The sequence below is a fragment of the Halichoeres trimaculatus genome, unplaced genomic scaffold (genome assembly GCF_033239565.1).
Source record: "Halichoeres trimaculatus isolate MK-OKI-2021-1 unplaced genomic scaffold, fHalTri1.1 fHalTri1_scaffold_18, whole genome shotgun sequence".
Taxonomy (NCBI): Eukaryota; Metazoa; Chordata; class Actinopteri; order Labriformes; family Labridae; genus Halichoeres; species Halichoeres trimaculatus.
In genome coordinates this window covers 14,324,090-14,342,808 of record NW_027437196.1, presented here as the reverse complement: position 1 = coordinate 14,342,808, position 18,719 = coordinate 14,324,090, and the positions used below count along the sequence as shown (strand labels likewise).

Below are 18,719 nucleotides of genomic sequence, written 5' to 3'. Positions count from 1 at the left end.
CTCTTTTAAGTTTTCAGTGTATGTTTCAAGAGTCCTTACTCTGTAGACTTTTTAGTTCAGACATAGTTTTTCTGGCAACCCGAGAATTCCTTTCAATAACATAACCGGACATAAGGTGATATGGCTCTCAACATTAGAGTTCTCATAAAAAGCATATGCTTCATTACTTTTCCTGTTAGTGCCAGCGTCGTACCAAGTTTTAAACTTCTGGTACTATGACAATTCTACTAGAAACAAAGGGGTATGGTTTCTATAAATGCTCGTTACCAATGTCATTATACTTTAAATACATTTATGATGATGTTCATTAAGTTTAAGCACACACCTGCTTTTAAAACCAAAAACTATTTTTTCCTCTTATCCAATAAATCTGTTTTATTCTCATGTTCACTCCTTGTGCTGAAATCAATGAGATCATGTCCTGTAAAGTCTGTCTAACCTCCAGCGTACATCTACAGACTCAAAGCTCTGAGTTACAGAAATGTAAAAGCAGCACTGTTTAAATCCTCTTTAAATCTTTGTGGTTCCTACTTAACAGTCAAAACACAGTAGAGTTGAAAAAAAAATCAAATAATGTTCCATAGCTGGCAGTTGTGGTAGCCTCCCTGCTGTGTAACCTTCTGACACAACATTTTCTTTTCATTCAACTTTATTCCTGTGGTGCGAACAACCTGCTGAGGTCTCAGAGGTACTCAGTCTGGATAAACACTACATTTACAACCTTTTGATTGAAAGAACCTTCAATAAAAAAAACACATTTTAAACTATTCTTTGGGTGGATTAAGTTAGTAAAAAACCTATCTGGGACAGCTGCTAGAGACATCCAATCAGTCTTTGTTCAGAATCATAAAACTGAAGCCCTGAAAATGGAAAGCATTTTGTTCAGCCAGTTCAAAAACACTCTGATGACTCACAGACAGGATTTCACTCAAGCTGTGCTGTTAGAGAAAAGAAATGCAGGGGAATTCATCTGATTTGTCTCAAGCAAACCATGACAAACTCGGTCACAACAACAAATATAACTTGTTGATGTTCTGGTTGGTTCAACCTGGCAGCGGCTGAAGTATTGTGACCCTTGAACAATCCTTTTCCGCATCACATTGCTGGGAAACTGAGATCAGACTTCTGGCAGCATGACGCTTTGAAGAGGGGAAACAGCGTCATGCTGGTGATTGGGAAAGATGAGAACTAAACACTTCCAATGTTACTCACACTGCGTCTATTAATCTGTCCTCTACCATTTCCTCTGCTCTGCCCGACAAGCCAGTGGCCCTTAATCATCATCCACAGACTGGAGCTAAAGATGATGATGTGCAAAAGGAAGGCCTGCAAAAGGATATATCACAGACAATGTTTAGGGCAGAAAAAGAAAGGACACAGCAGGTGTGAAGCAGCTTACAAGACTCAAACTTCCTCTGGCAGAAGTACAGACGCTCTCCTGTCTCCTGTGGACAGAGATCCACATGAGGGTTATTGAACTGAGTCCTTCAAGCAGAACCTCCCCTCCCTGCTGGACAGTTACAGCATCATCCTCTGTCAGTCTTCCTCCACCCTCTTCCTGAGTGCTGTCCCCTGGAGCACTGATGAAACAAAGCCACAACCAAAGGGTCATATACTGCCAAATCAAATGATTCAATGAGATATCAAATGCGGGTGGGCAGTTATTGTTCTACAAGTTTCATGGGAAATGTAAGTTACTGCATTTAAAAGTAGAGTCTGCAGGATTTCCCTAAAAAATAAAATGTCAACTTTTAGAGGAATAATCCTGCTCAATCGTCACTTCTACCTTTATACATGTGTGTCAGAGTCTGTGTCTGCCTCAAACCCTCTCCTCAGCCTGTATGTTGATGTTTTGGTTGTATCAGGACATTTCTGGGCAGAGAGTAAGCGATGTTACATCGGTTAATCACAGAGCACCCAGAGACCAAGGAGCTATGAGTGTTGATAAGCAAGGGGAAGAAGCTATCCTGAGCAGCGACGACAGTAGACGTAGCATGGAGCAAGAAAAACACAGCCAAGAGACGGAGCTTTTTACTAAACCAGGGTGAAGTTTTGCTCGACTTTCACTCACTTTCGGGCACTTGAAAAGCAGCACGGGATGAAGAGTGACGCAAGTTGGCTTCCTGCTGAGCAGATATCTGTCAGATAACCCGGTGATTAGCTTGTGCTAACATGCCAAGTCTGGTGCATGGCTCTCGAGTCTCACCCACGTAGAAACATGATACTGCAGGTGGTTGATGGGCTAGTGAGTGTTTTCATGTAGTCACGATTGGAGGCAGTAGGTGTGTGCTGCTGCTGGCACTGAGCCAAGAAGGAAGTGTTGGAATGTTGTGTTTACTTACATGAAATGAAAATTCCAGCAGACCCTACCTTTAAAGGGGACATATCATGCTTGTTTCTCCTTTTCACTATGCCAGACTAGGATGCCTGTAAAGCATTTCTGCCCTCAGTACAAGTCATTTAGTTCCTTCATTGCCCCACAATAGCGTTCTCAATATCCTCATTTTAGGCCATTCTGAAGATCTTGTTGAAACGAACGTTTCGAGAATGACCTCCAACGTCACAGCCCTTTGTGCTCTGATTGGTCAGTTCTATCAGAGGGGTGGAGGGGCTAGAGCCAGGGGGTGGTTTTTGCAGCATGGCAGCATTTACAAAATCACCATATTGAATGGAGCAGACCGAGCGAGTTTGCTGTTTGCCAAAACTTCACCGTAAGGCGTTGATAGCACTAATAAAATGGCAGAGTGTAGGATACATCCTTTTGTATTGGACCCTGAGTCAGACCCGGACGGTTCTGCAGCTCAGGAGGAAGAAAATCCACCTGGACACAGTTCATCTCAGGACGCTTCAGTGTGGTGAGTCAAACAGGTACTGTAACATGTATAGTTTATACGTTTATACTCAGCTCTAGGTGGGTGTATCCCTCGGTGGCGGTTGTGTGACTCACTGACATCACAGAGGAGGAGCTGCTTTATCAGATTACTCCAATAAAAAGAAAGTATCCTCGTGTCGTCACGAAGGTCGAAATCTCGCGGCCATATGTCAATGACCTATTTTCAGAGGCATCAAATCTTGTTCTAGGATATCAGAAAAAATACAATATCTCATTTTTGGAAAATTCAGGGGGTGAAAGGTCTTGTTTTCAAATTTATCATATTATATGTAAGTATTAAATCAGGCATCAGCATGATATGTCCCCTTTAATGAATGTAATGTTTAGAGGTTGCTTTAAATGAGCTTTTTTTATGGCGGTTGTTTCGTTTTGAGAGGCAAACATTCTCAAGCCACAAAATGTGTCGAGAGTTATCAGCAGATGCTCAAAGTTCAGCAAAGATAATCAAACCTCATTACTCACACCCAGCCATTGTATACGTCAACATCACTTTGTGTAATCTTGCTAAGCAAACCTGACATTTTGTTTTCATCTGGCTTCTCCTGACATCCCCTAAATGTGAATCTCCTCACTTCATCAAAGAGAGACAGTGACAAGACAATGCTTTCACCAGAATATGAATCCAATTAGCATCTGGTTGGAGAACTGGTGTCAGTTTAATGTTCTCTGATCATGTTTGAAGGCGACTCACACAGATGAGTAAACACGTGGTCTGTGCAACATCTGGATTGAGATAACTTTCTCGAAAGAAATCAGTTATCAACTTGAGATTTGGCATGACAACTGACAGGACAGAGGCTCCACAGATACATGTTATGCAGCCATCACTCTGCAGGAAGAAAGCTTTGATATGCTGGCAGACGTACCAAAAATATGCCTGCAGACAATATGATTGAAGCAGCCTGAAAGTGTGCCATAGAAAACAGCTTGAGTACAAAGCCACGTGCAATCTTTAGAACTTTACTTCATCTCAAAATGTTCCTGAAAGTGTAGAAAAGCAGCTCTGAATCATTGAAAACACGACTGCTGAGCAGGAGGCACTTTGACAATCAGGTTGAAGTAATGTGCTTTCTTTTGCGTGCCACAATATTATGTTTTGATCAATTTCAGACTGGAAAAAAAGCACATCCGCACAAATAAAAGCCAACATTTCCAAAGCACGGTACACCGCCAGTTCAAGATTACATCCTCAAATTCGATACAATAACAAAACTAATCCCAGCACAAAGATTCCCTGAACCAAGAGACAAGTATTGAGTCTGGATGAGTCATCTGACCCAGGTCTAAGCCTTACCCACCACAAGGCCCGCCAGTGTGTAACAAACATACAGACCAGTATTTGAAAAGGTCCCCATGCGTCTGGAACAGTAACCACATCGTGGTCAGAGAGAAGAAGCAGGAATTAGTCTGTGAGAGACAAGCAAGATACATTCAAGACATATCAGACTACCGTTCTCCCACGCAGAGGTCTCACAACCGAACTTTAAAGTATTCTAGAGAGTCCCCCACCTTCTGTGAGTTTTCCTGAGATTTCACAGAAAAGCTTCACAATCAGCCAGAGATCACAATATGGCTCCTGTTTATCCATCCAGTCTGTAATCCTCCTGGATTTCCTGAACAACCCTTTGGAACAACATTAAATACACCATGTTCCAAAGGATCGTACAAGCGTTTGCTAATCCCAGGAGTGTTCTTTTTCTTTCAAACACAACACACCAAAGGGGATAAGCATTTCCGTGTCATTTATCATGCAAACTTGAGATTGGCACGGTAATCCATATGGAAAACACTTTAAACGAATAATGGCTGCACTACTATATCATGTCAAGTTGTAAAAATGAAAAGCCAATAAACTGCCACAGCAAACAGCTGAAAATGTTAGGAAAACTATCCATCTAGAAACAACATAGCACTTGTTTAATACAGACAGTATGTCCCTCAACACTTCACAAGTCCTGCCAAACCTAACAGGCTCAACTATCCACACAACAATGATGGATATCTTCTGGTTTACAATGTTGGGGTGAGGATGGTCAAAGACTATTTTCATTGTGCTGCCTGAGGTTTAAACAGTTTGTCTTGAAGAAGAAATAGAGTTAAGATGTATTTCCAAACCTAAAACATATTTAATCTCGCTCATTATGAAAAAAAATATAATCCCACATCAAGGAGTTAAACATGTAACATTATGAATAGATGTTTTGAGACATTTTGTGAAATGCTTTTATAATAAAAGCCAATAAATGTTGAAACATACAGTAATAAAATCTTTACAGATAATAACTTTATCTTATGACATGCTTCTTTTTATAGATCCCACTAGTATGTTTGTTGCTAATGATGGCAATGCAACAGAAAAAGAAGCTAATACAGTGACGCAGTCGCTTAATAAGAACAGTTTACAATGTCAACAAAACATGTTTGAAGTTAGCTCAGCTTTTCATATCCTTTGTACTGGTGAGCTCTGGAGTGGAAAAATAGCCTTGTTAAAGCCTAATATGTTACAACCCAAAATGTAATTAAAAGAAATGTAATAAAATCAGAAAATGTAATAACAGACCCAAAATGTAACAAATTACTGAGCCCAAAATGTATTTTTATTTTTATTTTTTGCCTCTTTTGGGTTACTTATTTTATTTTATTTTATTTTATTTTAGGATTTATTATACTTTATTTTAATTATGAAATCGGGTCATTGTTAAAAATCAGGCTTTAACAGGCCTCAAATAAAGACCATAAACTGCATTTGTATAGATATTTCATACAAAATTGACCCTTATCCAAAACCATCAATCAATTTTAAACTTTGGTAGGGCCTAAGTGCTACCAGAACTTTGTACTCGAACATGGCTCTGGGAACGGTTTAAAAAGTTCAGTTTATCATGAAATACATCAAACTATACAGCAGCAAAACAAACAACAAACAAAACCATAAATGAAGCTTGCTAACTTTTAGAGAAAGCCTGACTTGAGCTGAGCTGCACTGGCTGTTCAGTAAAGTTTGAGCGTAACCCTCATTAATCTTAGTGTTTTGAGACTCTATTGCTTATTACTTTCAATATCCCAAAGACATGCTAGTTCTCCTCTGAAAATACAAATACATATATAAATAAAAAAAGACAAGAAGATAAAAATAAATAAATGAATAAAAACACTATAAACTCGTGAAAACTTCACTCCTGTGTGTCAATTTCTAAGAATAAGGCAACCAGACAAAGCTGGTGGTGTGCATCAACATACTGAAAACCTGTGTATTTGTCGCTAAAAAAGAGGCAGTAACATGCTCTACAAAACTTAATGACCGGGGGAATGTTGCTGTTCATCAAATAAATTTAAAAGAGAATATTCCTTTAAGCTATAGCTTACCTCCAGCATCTTTGCTAGCTAGCCATTCGGACGTGTCTGTGGCCGTGGTGTTGAGCGTCGCAAATATGTGCCGTTTTTTTCCACTGATAAAACATTTGACAAGAGTCACTGTTCCTGCCCTTTCCACAAAAGATATCTGGAGGCAAAAGTCTTAATTAGTCCACATTGTTTGCTGTCAACAAAACTAGCGATAGCTAAACTTCACAGCATTGACGGGTGTTATGCTGTAGTTTGTTACCTAGTCTGTTAGCGTTTCCTGGACCTGCGCTCTTACATGAGCGCAGGTCTCTCGCTTCCATGGAAACCGGAAGTGGCTGAAATTAACTGAACCCAGTTGAACCGCTGAGAGCTACAGGTTGAAGCGGGAAACTAAAACTAAATTAACATATCTTTGTTTTAAATTTTGTTGTAAAAATCAAAAGTCCCTGCTGTCATGTTTATTTTTTTTTAAAGAGTCGCAGCTTTGGATATGTGCTTTGCAGCAGATGGAATATATCTAACATATTTGTACATCAAAAAGAGGTTCAGAAAAGATATATCAGGCACCCTGGTCCCTTTAATCATCACCCAGAACATCATCACTGACAGTTGGAGAGCTATTAAAGCCCTTCAAATTTGAGACTATCCCAGTACAAGTACAAACAAATGACAGTTTCTGAATCAACACAGAATGAAATCAAATGCTTGGTTTATTGGAAACTCCTCACATGAATATACGCCCAGTTTTTCAAAGAGAGATGACTGTGTTGTATTGTCATGTTAGTTGCCTGGGAGAGTTACTGAAATACACTGCTGAACAATTGGTGTTAATTAACCTATTTGATCAAATACAGGTATGACAGAAAAATTAAGGGACAGTAATGTAAATGGTGAATGGCAATGGCTGGACATAACTTTAAAGATATTTTACCATCATTTAGCTTTAAAAAACAGGCATGTGGTATTCAATTAGCAGCTTTGACATTTTTTTTTATGAATCATCAGTTCTCCATGTCCTAGTGGGTTAAAAAAAGACAGGCTTTTGTTTGTAATAATAGTACATCCATTACCTGCCAGCTGAAAAACAGTTCGGTGCCTACTATAAGTAGGACTCCTTCCTTCCATTTATTTATTGCTTTAACTGCATCTATGCATCTACTGTTGTTTAACTCTCCAGAGTGAGCTACTTCAAATACCAGAACAGAGAAACACTTAAACATTCATGTTGATGACAGACTTGATGAAGTTCACAGCCAAAGAAGAGAGAGTGGAACGGGAAGTTCACTTCACTGAAGGAATTCAATAGACTCTGAAAAACTCAATCCAGATTGTTGATTATGTTTTAGATTACCATGAAAAAGCAGCCACACAAACCTCCCTGGTTGCCTTTGCAGAGTTGTTCTCACAAAGATGGTTTATTATGGAGCCTCTCCTTCCTCTTACACAGAGTATAGTGGTTGTAGCCATGTACTCACATTGCTTTGTTTTGAATGCAAATTTTGGATTTTTCATTTCATGCAGAGAGCGATGTTGACTTTCTATGCCTTCAAAGCATACTTCTCTTCTAGCATAGGTTTATTTGTGCACCACGTCAGGGTAAATCTCAGTCTGTTCAGTTGTAAATTAAGACCTGGGTCAGTCTGCTGGTCATTGATGGTGGTCCAGATCTCCCAGTATGTACAGTGATGTCTGCTGCAATTCCTGGGTGGCCCCTAGAAATGCTTGCATGGAGACCTGCAGCATACCTACAGAAGATATAATACACTGCTTATGCTAAAGGCTCAGTATTGACTTCATGAGACATATTAAATAAAAAAATGCTTTAATCTGATAAAGTATTGTCTGAGGAGGTATCAGTACAGATGTCATCTTCATGAGCCGTGACATGCTGAGACATTCACAGATACAGAGAGAGACAGAAGGCATCAGAGCCCAGTCTTTGTGTGACATCTGTGGCAGTAATTCAAGCCTCCACCACACTAACTGTCAAACTCAAAAACTCCTTGTGCCTTGATATTTTGCTGACACAAGAAATGAAAGCCTGAAGAAGACATACAAACTCAGAGGAAATGTTGATAGTACAAATGGAGTGAATGTGCAGGTGATGTGGAACAAGAACACATGGCAGTCAGATTCCTCACGTACAAAGTGAAAACAGAAAATGAATAATGTCAACTGTAATTTCCGTCTCTCATAGGAAAATATTGTTTATAGTGATATCAAGATTAAATCAAGGCACCGCTGCGACTCCTCAACTTCTTCCAAACATTTTTGAAAAACCACTTCCTTTCCCCAAATGCTTATGATGTGCTGAAATACACAGGACATTAATCCACGTAGCATGTTTTATAGGATGAGGTTTCCAGTGATTAGTCCTCTCACACATCCTTTTACAGGAACCAGCCTCAGAAGAATAAAACTGTAGGGCTGAGTAGTTTGTTGACCACATCCCGCGAGACAGACTGAAGGCTTGGCGTTTACTGTACCACAAAGCAAAGTTGGGTTGAAATGGAGAGATTAGACAGCGTCAGACTAGAGGGTGTTTCTCGAGTGTGAGCTGACGTTGTCATGTAACACTCAGACGACCGCAGTTCAAACCAGTGTGTGCAGGGCATACACCGAGAGTAATACAGAGACTGGATTGAACGGCAACGTGTTGCAGCTGTATGAGAGCTTCAGGTCTATAAATAAGTACTTCAGGTTTTTGCCTTTTATAATTTCCAAGTATATGTACTTAAATGAAGGATACATGAAGTTGAGATCATAGGCTGTATAATTTATGGATGCAGTGTTGGTGACATCACCCATTGGTTTCCTATGCAGAGTTTTGATTCCTATCAGAAACTTAACTTTGTTCAAGTTAAGTTTAGGTGAAGAGGTGGTATTGAGGCAGGTTTAAGTCTTGTCACACACAGCTACAGGATGCCCTTACATAGGCAAAACTTACATACTAATCAAATAATGTGTTCAAAAAATTTGGACTCTGTAAAGTGTGTACTGATATAGAAATGAGCTATTTCAGACCAAAACTGTCTCTTGATCTAGGCGGTAAACATGTTTATTTTTCTTATTTGATTATTTTGTTTGAATGGGTGTGTATGTACTGACCATGGCTTCTGCCGACAGCCTCAAGTGGATGCTTGATGAACTTTGTTTTTAACACTCCCACATAACACTTCACATTTTTAAAACAGGACAAAAGGTTAAAGACAGACATGTGCATCAATTCTTTTATTATTATAATGCATTCCTTGTTTTCCCTCCTCAACTTGCTGATCTTCTATTTGAAAACACTACATCATCTAACAGTGCATACCAATAACTGCTCTTACTGTGAATATGCACCTGGTCTGGAAAAAGAGCCTGTCAACAACAGAGTGCATCTGTGTCTGGACCCCTCATGGAAGTTCAATAGCATGCTATAGAGCAAACAAAAATAAATGTTGTATTTCATACTCTGATGTAATCTTTTAGACTTTGTCATATCGTTTACAGTAAATGTGTATGAAATATCTGTGAAAAAAGTATACAATCTTTTTCTTGTTTCATTCATATGAAGTATAAAAATAATCCTCTCCGTACACATATTCAAAATGTCCAGTGGTTTGCATAATAGTTTGATTGGATCGGTGTCTCTGGTCTTCGTCACTATAAGCCTGTGAAAAATGAAAGACAAAACATTAGTCTCCTAGAAACCAGAATCAGACACATTCAACCGCTAATAAGAAAAATAAATGGAGCAATCACTTTGAAACAGCCATTTAATATTCAAACATGTCATGGACAAACATGAGGGGGAAAATGTGCAGCCCAGTTCAGGTTCCAACCACCGTATTCCTCAATAACTTCTAGGAGACCAGTGATCGAGGTGATTAAAGCTACAAGCTTAGAGTTTGGTTGCCGTGGCAATGGTCTGGCTTCTCTGATAGCCAAACAGCAGCAGCCTGCTCTTAGATCTCTCTCCAGACTGGCACGCTGACGCTGGGAACTGTGGGCACCTCCAGAACCACAAGAAGGACAGCCGCAGACGACCTCAAACCAGACAGACTTTCTCCTGCTCCCAAATGTTGACGCTTGAGAGCTGACGCTGTCTGCTGCGTGTAAACTCAGAACCCAGAGTGACTTCATGGAACTGGGCACCAGTGCTCCAGTCTCCACACAAGGCTAGCCTCAACCAATCACATTTAAGAGCTGCTTTGCCCTCCGTTTAGCCTGTGAGTGTAATTGAATGGACCATAAATTAAGGTGGAGGCCCTGAAGCAAGTCACCCATTGATAATTATTTGGGTTGCGTGTCGTGTCTCGACTCATGAGGTCAATGACAGACATTACAGCTCTCTGAACTTACTCGAAAAGGCTAAACTGGTGTCTGGTGACTCAAATGCTACTTTACATTCTGAGGTAATATTCTGTCTCTTCAGGTTTTAGCTGTGAAGGCTCTTTAGTTTCAGACTCTCACCTGAAAACACGGATCTCTTATTGGCGTCTCGAGCACCACCTGGGAAAAGAAAGAGAGAATATAAAATTCAAACTCATTAGAAATAAACAGATTTTTACTGTTTTGCGGATAGTAATCTAGTTTCTAAGTTAAACCAAACAAACTAACCTTGTAAATTTTTTATCAAAAAACAAATTTTAATGCTGGATTCATTATTGTGCTGAGAGGGAAACTGAAGCTACTACAATCAAATGGGTTAGGAGTGAGAAAAAGGACAGGCGTCTTTCATCTCCGCTGTGGTAAATGTGGTTGTCCCACTGTGGAAGTTTATTGAATAACAGGAAATAGCGATGTACTTTTTCCCCCATTATTCAGCTTTCAGCACACACTTGGCGCCTGCTCTGACACATCTGCTGTGACACTGGGACGAGGGTGTCATGAAGTGAGCCCTGAATCCATGATCTGAGACGCACATGTTAGCACAGGTACATGATCACCTTAAACTCAAGCATGTTGTCCTTTCTGGTCTTGATGGTTTTGAAAACAGAAGAAGTTGTAAAAAAAACTGTAAATGATTAAAAAAGTGAAGGCTCTTTTTAACTTTCCCAGAATAAATTGAAAAATGTTTTTTTCCAGTGTGGAGGCGGATGAGTTCTCTGGTTGTTACTCATTTTTTTCTGTGTATATATCAAAGTTTTCACAAAGAACAAATGTTGAGTGTTCAGCCTCCAGCATGTAATTCAATTTCAGAATTCTAAGGGTCAAAATATTGCCCTATAAAAGCCTGAAAAATTGGATTAAGGAGGTAAAAGCACTCTGAAAACAATACTCAATACAATCACTCTCACATTTGATACACACACTCCCACATGCACGAAGACATACAAACCAGATTCAGCCCACAGTCCTGTGGGCCCTCTCTCACGCCAGAAAGTGCTTTGTCACATCTTGTGTCTTTTGGATCTTTTTTTTCTCTCCCTGTCATTGTTTCTCTCCCTGTATCTGAGCCACCTCTAATTCAATGTGTGCCTCTTATCCTTTCACAACATGCCATTACCACTGCCAGGCTTCAGAGCAGCCCCCCAGGGGCTATTAGGAAATTGTATCCATTTATTTTGCAAGATACACATTTGGCAAAACGACCCTCTAGAGGAACTTGTCAGGCGGGTTATATTTCCATGTGACAACCATTTTCCATTTTGATCTTTTGTTTTTAGTAGAATTCTTGTGTCATAACGTCAATAAAAGCTGACTTCTAAGTCCCACATGTGCTTGATTTTCTGTTTGAGTAGCTGGTGCTGATGCTTTGTTTACTGACAAAACAGAGCTTAGTTAATTTGTGAACATTTCTGGGTTCAAAGCATTCATCATATTTGGGCTGGATCATAAATAAATGTCACAGCTGGCATTTCTGTCCCAGCATTACCAGTGGGAACTAAGAATAGCATCACCAGTCATTGTGGTAGGACATTTAAATGTAAGCTGTCCTGGATATGAGGAGCTTCTCCTAAAGGTCTGAACATATTCTGGGTCCCATGGGGATAAATCACTGATAAATCACTGTGTTTTTGGTGCCATTAAGACCTTTTACAAACTGAAATCTATCATCGTCACCATTTGTACAGGGCAGTAAGAGGCCAGTACATCACAGAGCACATTCATGTTCCCCAGTGGATAGTCCCCAATCCCCTCCCAGACTATCAAGGACTTGCAAATTATGATAGATGATTAAAGATGTCTTGCAATGTCTTCCACTAAATCAGATTTAATCAAAAATATCAACATTTTGAAGAACATGTCTTCATATTATGAAATCATAACGTTACGATGGTTACATTAGATTTTCAGCGCACATTCTTGCTCCCAGGAGAAAAATAAGACTGATTTTCAGTTATTCAGTTTTTCCCCTGACAGTGCTCCCATCAGGAAACTGTGAAACTTTAATTTCCTGTCCTAGCATTGGGCCGAATTGGGAATTTTCAGTGTAATGTTTGTTTTGTCCCACGTCCTTACTGCAAACCATTATTAACATGTTTGATTAATTCAGTAGTCATACCCAGGGGGAGTTTCAGGATATATCCCAAAGGCAGAAAATCAGACAGTTTTGGTCAACTGAGGAAGATATGTCTTTCATAATCAGACTGTAGTGCCTCAAACATTGATGTGATTTATTGATGTGTATTTACCGAAGAGTCAAGAAGGTCTGATTCAACTTTGTCCTGTTCAAAGCTAGAATAACATGCTGTTGAATCCCAGCCAGACCACTGCTATGACCGGATTTATAAGGTTTCAGAGGGCTGTTCATGTCTATTGACTACATCTTGATAGAGATATATCTTCAACATGATGCCAGGAAGAAAATCTTACACAAGTCTCCCCCACAAAACCCCCACAGACTTTACCCAACTGTGAGATGTGGAAATGTTTATGCGTCAGCCTCTGAGCTCCTTCCAACATTTTACAGGGAATACTTGCACATTAATCTTCACTTTTTAATAGATCTAAAGCCATTAAATGCATTAGTGACTCAGTGTAGTACACTGACGTTACAACAACAAAATCAGCCTCATGTCTTAAAAAGAAAAAAAAGACAAGAGGGTGAAAACATTAGAGGGCAATTTGTCAAATTTGTGAGCAGTAAATGACACTGGGAGGCTCCAGCAGCAACTGAGCTAACAGTGAAGGTTTTTCCTTTCCAGTAAAGTGAACAGAGAGATGAAGGCAACAAGTGTAAGGTTTTAAAACAATCATAGGTGTATGGAAGGGAGGGACCACTCACTCTTATCCTGTTCAGGAGGCTCCAAGATGTCACTGTCTGTGTCACTGGGGATATGCCAAGGCTGTCTGATGGCCTGTAACTGCTGGTAAAACTCATCCTGGAATGGAAAAAAAAACAACATGAGAGCAGAAAGAAGACTGTTCACTGTTACTCTGTGAAGAAACAACACAGTCATGGAAAACAAGGTTAGTTTCAGCTTTTCCAGCAGAGCTTCAATTTCAGAAAATAAATATCAGCTTGTTCCTAAATGTTTTCTCCATCAAACTTCCACTCTGATGGTTTTAGTCTTTTAATGGCACCACACCTTTTAACCAACAACACACACCAAAGATGTGACAATACACTACCTCTACAAAGTTGATCAAAATAAAAACCTTTAAGTCAATCAGTTTTCTATTTGAAATTTTGCTCTATTGTGTTTGAGGACTGTATTCACAGAGTCCCTAACACGGCAACACAAGGAGGTTAGAATCACTAGAAAACAAGCATAAACTAGAAAAGCACTCAGCACAGACCTCCGCCAAGCATATTGTGATTACTTTAATGTTATACTCCCTTTCAGCAGACTGTCTGCTACCACTTGGTGTTAGTTGCAAGTTTGTTACCTGACAGTGATCAAATGATAATGACCCAGTGCACATTTCATATTTTAAATCTTAGTATCCAGAATATTACTAGGATCTGAATCATACTTTTAGTTCTGTAAGAAATTATTGTGACCATGTCTTGTATTGCTTTGCAAAGCAATCCAACCATTTATCATTGAGTTATATACACATATGGTGAAAAGGGCCTAATCTCACAATGATGAAGAACCCTTTAAAATAGTCCTGGATTCAGACGGTGATCTGGATCACCTCTTAAATGTAATCACCTTTTCCTGATCCCATTTTGAACATTTCCTGAAAATTTCATCAAGATCTGTTTATTACTTTTTGAGTTGTGTTGTTCACAGACGGACAAACTCTTCCAGAAACATAACCTTCTTGGTGAAGTTAAATATAAAAAAACTCTACGTTCCTGAGTCTCTCTGAACAGGCCTTCTACAGGGTCTGTAGAGCGTCTACATGGGAGCAGCTGGACTTGATAAATGCCGACTGGGTGCACCAGTGTTGGGGATAATCTCACTAGGTGTCAACTACCATAATTGTCAAAGAGGGACTGCAAAACTTCTACCTACCGTTAATAAGGCCTTCAAAAAGGTCTCATATTTAACAGCGTCCCTGTTCAGTAAATCATGAAAGGACTATAAGAAAGAAATCCCAATGAACGTTTGCCTTTTATGCCAGACTTACTTTTCCACAATGAAATCACAAACTACTGAACAGACCTCCATGACTCTCTGCTAAGCCCCACACGAAGCGTGTGTGTGTTTGTGGGTACATGTGTGACACTGAGTGTTCTCGTGCCCACAGTGATAGAGTTTCTGTGTAAAGGGTCTCGCGTTCTACAGCGGGCTCTGTGCAGGCATTGAGTCTTTTTGACAATGAGTCACAGCAGCAGTGCTTGCTCTTGTTTCATTAGGACACCTCGTTTAGGATTATTGAACACTCTCAATCAAAGCTAGATCTCTCGGTTTTAGGTTTTACCTCAGACAGATAGGCTCGTAGGCTGGCACCAAGGGTGTCTGTAGTGCTTAGTCCAGGCGGGGTGAGCAGCGGGCGGGGTAGCACGGGCTGACTTGTGGGCGTCACCGGACGGCTCCGGGACCTCCTGAAGGTCACCTCTTTATGAGACCCAGGGTTAAAGGTGGAGCGTGTCAGTAAACTATTTGGGGTCAGGGGCCTGCTGGGCGTTCTGGGGGTTTGAGTCCGACTGCTGGGGTTGCTGGGGGATTGAGTCCGACCCATGACCAGAGAGGTGGGTTTGGGGCTAAGCAAAGGGAGGCCCACTCCACAGGGCTTGCCTGACAGACTGCTGGCTGGTGACTGGGGTCTAGACAGCAGGCTCTGGAGAGGGAGTGTGTCGGGAAGTGTTCTGTGGCGCAGAGGGGAGTGGAGCAGACTGCTGTGCGGATTGTTGGTGCTGCGAGTGGTCATCTTCCCGACTTCTGCCAGCTTGGCCAGGTCCTTCTCAACCTCTGGAGAGAAAAGAAGGAAGATGATTCAAAACACCATTCAGATATCCAGGAAATAATCAGCTGAGTTTTTATCCACACATCTACAAATGTTAAATGTTTCATCTCAACATGTCTATTACACAATCTAGGTTAACTCTTGCATATAGGGGAGCTTTCAAGTTAAACCCAGGCTTATGCACATTCATACATTGTGCTATGAGGTTAACATATGTCATACAAGACTGATGATTCACAAACTTTACAGAGCATTAAAGTGTGCGAGCCTGCTTGATTAAATCCCTTTTCTGGGCAATGATGACATTATTTATAGGCCTGTAAAGTGTGGTGCATCCAGCTTCCTGTGTCTGTAAATAGTCCAAGTTGATGTACAGTGAGCACGGACGGATTTATTAAAAAAAAAAAAAAAAGGAGAAGAAGACAATGTCTCCTCCTCCTAACAATAACACTTTTGTTTGCCCCACTGGTACTCTTGAAAACATTTCTGTTTGTGAAAGGAGTGATGGTGCCAACGCTTGCAATCAACATCTGGCTCATTTTTTCCATGTTTCATGCTTTTGTTGAGGATCCTGGCAGTTTGGGATTCAACAAACCAGCCTGGGAGTTATCATCTGAGGGGGATGATTTCAGGGATGACTCATCAGCTGTGAGTACTACTGGAAAACTGTATATTTGTGACGTTCAATAAATAACAGGAAGCACGACAAGTGTTTCACAATGCTTGACTTACTTGTTTTTGAGTTCGAGGCACTCTCATCCTACACAAACAACATTGTTTCCACATTAAAAAAATGCAGCACATGCTTCAATTCTCTGACAAATATCCTCCAAGTATAAAAGTCTGCAACTCGGCTCTGACGAAAGCTATGGGACAGTGGGTTTGTAATCTATTCCAGACTGTTTTGTATGCAATCCTTCAGGGATCAAATGCATTTAATTTTCTGACATGCATAATTAGATTGCTGTCTCTGTGCTCAATCAACTCGGAGTGCACGAAGGTGAACCTTTATGGAGAGACACAACACAGAGCTCGTATTGTTGAGTTGCTCGTAAATGTGCTCAATAACCTGCATGTGCTCTGCATGACATTGTGTCTGTGTTGCTTTAACCCCTCTACTTTCTGCACATTACTTCTCTGAATGAAAGGAAGGAAAACTAAAGACATATCTTGGACTTTCTTAACTAAAAGCTAAAGGAAAATTAACTTTGCTTGTCCAGAGTATATCATGACATCAGCTAAATATGTCAGGACTGCAGTTGTTCGATTGATAGCCTGCATGAAGAGCTACAGTATATGGTGACCATACGACCAGCTGAGGGGGGGATGAAAAAGTCATACAGTGGAAAAAATGGTGCAAACCAAACTTAGAAGGATGATGATTTTCCATTTTCAGCCTCTTACCTCCCACACATCAGCTAATGTTATCATGACAACATAAACAGGATATGTTCATTAGTGATCTGCTCCCATAAAGTTGATATTTCTCAAGTTATTTACCTGTAAAATGGTAAACACCACATGTTTTCTGTTGTGAAACTCCTTCTCCTTTACGTAAATGTCTGCTCCACTCATGATTTTATTGTAAACAAGTCCTCCCCCATCTTCCTGCCATTTATGAGGAGCCTATTACCGCGGATGACTGCTTAAAAAAAAAAAAAACTTTGAGCCATCTCACAGACACTGATGTCAAATGACAGTCCCTCCAGTTCAAAGAGCTAGCAAAATCCATATGGTCTAAACCTTTGATAAGTTTTGATCCAATCTCTGAATAATAGGAGCTGGGAAAAGGAAAGACAGGGAGAAAATGAGGAGAAATAGAAACAGATCTCATCTATTAGAGGCTTTGATCAAGCAGCAGTTGCACGTGGGGGGAGAGTGCAGAGCCACTGCACGCTATGCAACTATTCAGAGCTCATGTGAATGTTGATAGGCCCCTCCTCTGAAAATAAACAAAAGCGCTAATGACATATCGTTTGTCTGCGTTTGATTTTCAGGCTCACAGCAATAAAATATACTGTCTGCGTTCAGAAATGTTCACGCTGAGCACATTTGTTGGGTAGAAAAATTAACTCAGCTTTGTGGGCTTATGACTCCTGGCAAACTTTTATATCTCCAGGACTTTGTTTTACATGGGACAAAGCCTTAAAGTGATACTCCGGGATGGAACAAGTTGGGTCCTATCACAAGGTTTAGGGCAGAAATTACCCCTACAGCAGTGTTTTTGTGCAGCAGAAGCCCAGGGCACACGCACCAAACACCCCCTCCCTGCTCCTCTGCCGGTTTCCTCTGCATTCTGACTGGGCCATATTTTACTTGACCAAAAACACAAATAAACGGACTCCCACCGAAAAAATCTGATATCGGTCTGCATTCACGCTTTATTTAGAGAATTTTCAGCGCGTTACTTTCACACAAAAAAAACGCTTAATAAGGCTCTAGTTCTCATTGTGTCTCTTCGTCCTGGCAGACTACCTGCGTTTGTTTGTATCTGGCACGCTGTGCACGGACTGATCACCAAGCGGCGAGCGTCTTGTTGCCAACTGTGGCTCTGCAGCGGAGGTACCGCCGTTTTACGTCACGATGAGAACTAGAGCCTTATTTAGCGGTGTTTTTGTGTGAAAGCAAAAATTCGAAAATTCTCTAAATAAAGCGTGAATGCAGACCGATATCAGATTTTTTTGGTGGGAGTCTATTTATTTGTGTTTTTGGTCAAGTCAAAATTGGTCCCGTCTGAGTGCAGAGGAAACCCGCTGACGAGCAGGGAGGGGGTGTTTGGTGCGAGCGCCCTGGGCTTCTGCTGCACAAAAACACTGCTGTAGGGGTAATTTCTGCCCTAAACCTTGTGATAGGACCCGACTTGTTCCATCCCGGAGTATCACTTTAAGTCAATACTGGTGCACTGAAAAGTTTGGCATGTTTTGTTGAATGGAGAAATGGGGTCTGGATTTCTTCTAATTTCCCAAACTGATGTCTTAAATTCTGAAATTGTACAGAAAATTTTACAACACAATTTGTGTATGATAAAAAAGAAAATGTTTTTCTGAACACTAAGGCTGATTTCCCCACTACATATTTGGAGCAACAGTGTAAGATGAAAAGCTACACCCCTGCTCCAAACATGGAAAGCATTAGCAGCTAATAAAGGCTTCAAAGAGTCAAATTAGCTCGTTGAACAGCTTCACTGAAT

The 18,719-nt window shown here is 40.5% G+C and overlaps 2 protein-coding genes across 4 annotated transcripts in view; both read right to left on the bottom strand.

Annotated features, from left to right (window-relative positions):
* The window catches only part of sulf1 (sulfatase 1), a 101,881-nt gene extending 95,330 nt beyond the window's left edge, over positions 1-6,551 (bottom strand). For both annotated transcript variants that reach the window (XM_074693065.1, XM_074693062.1), the window contains exon 1: positions 6,260-6,551. The gene's annotated coding sequence lies outside the window, so the exon portion shown is untranslated. The remainder of the gene's footprint in view (positions 1-6,259) is intronic.
* Positions 6,552-9,460: 2,909 nt separating this feature from the next.
* Positions 9,461-18,719, bottom strand: part of cunh8orf34 (chromosome unknown C8orf34 homolog) — an 81,965-nt gene continuing 72,706 nt past the window's right edge. For both annotated transcript variants that reach the window (XM_074694091.1, XM_074694089.1), the window contains exons 12-15: positions 15,044-15,534; positions 13,455-13,551; positions 10,697-10,735; positions 9,461-9,894 (exon numbers count right to left, since the gene is read on the bottom strand). In XM_074694091.1, coding sequence (XP_074550192.1) covers positions 9,887-9,894; positions 10,697-10,735; positions 13,455-13,551; positions 15,044-15,534 — 635 coding nt within the window. In that variant the 3' untranslated portion in view covers positions 9,461-9,886. The remainder of the gene's footprint in view (positions 9,895-10,696; positions 10,736-13,454; positions 13,552-15,043; positions 15,535-18,719) is intronic.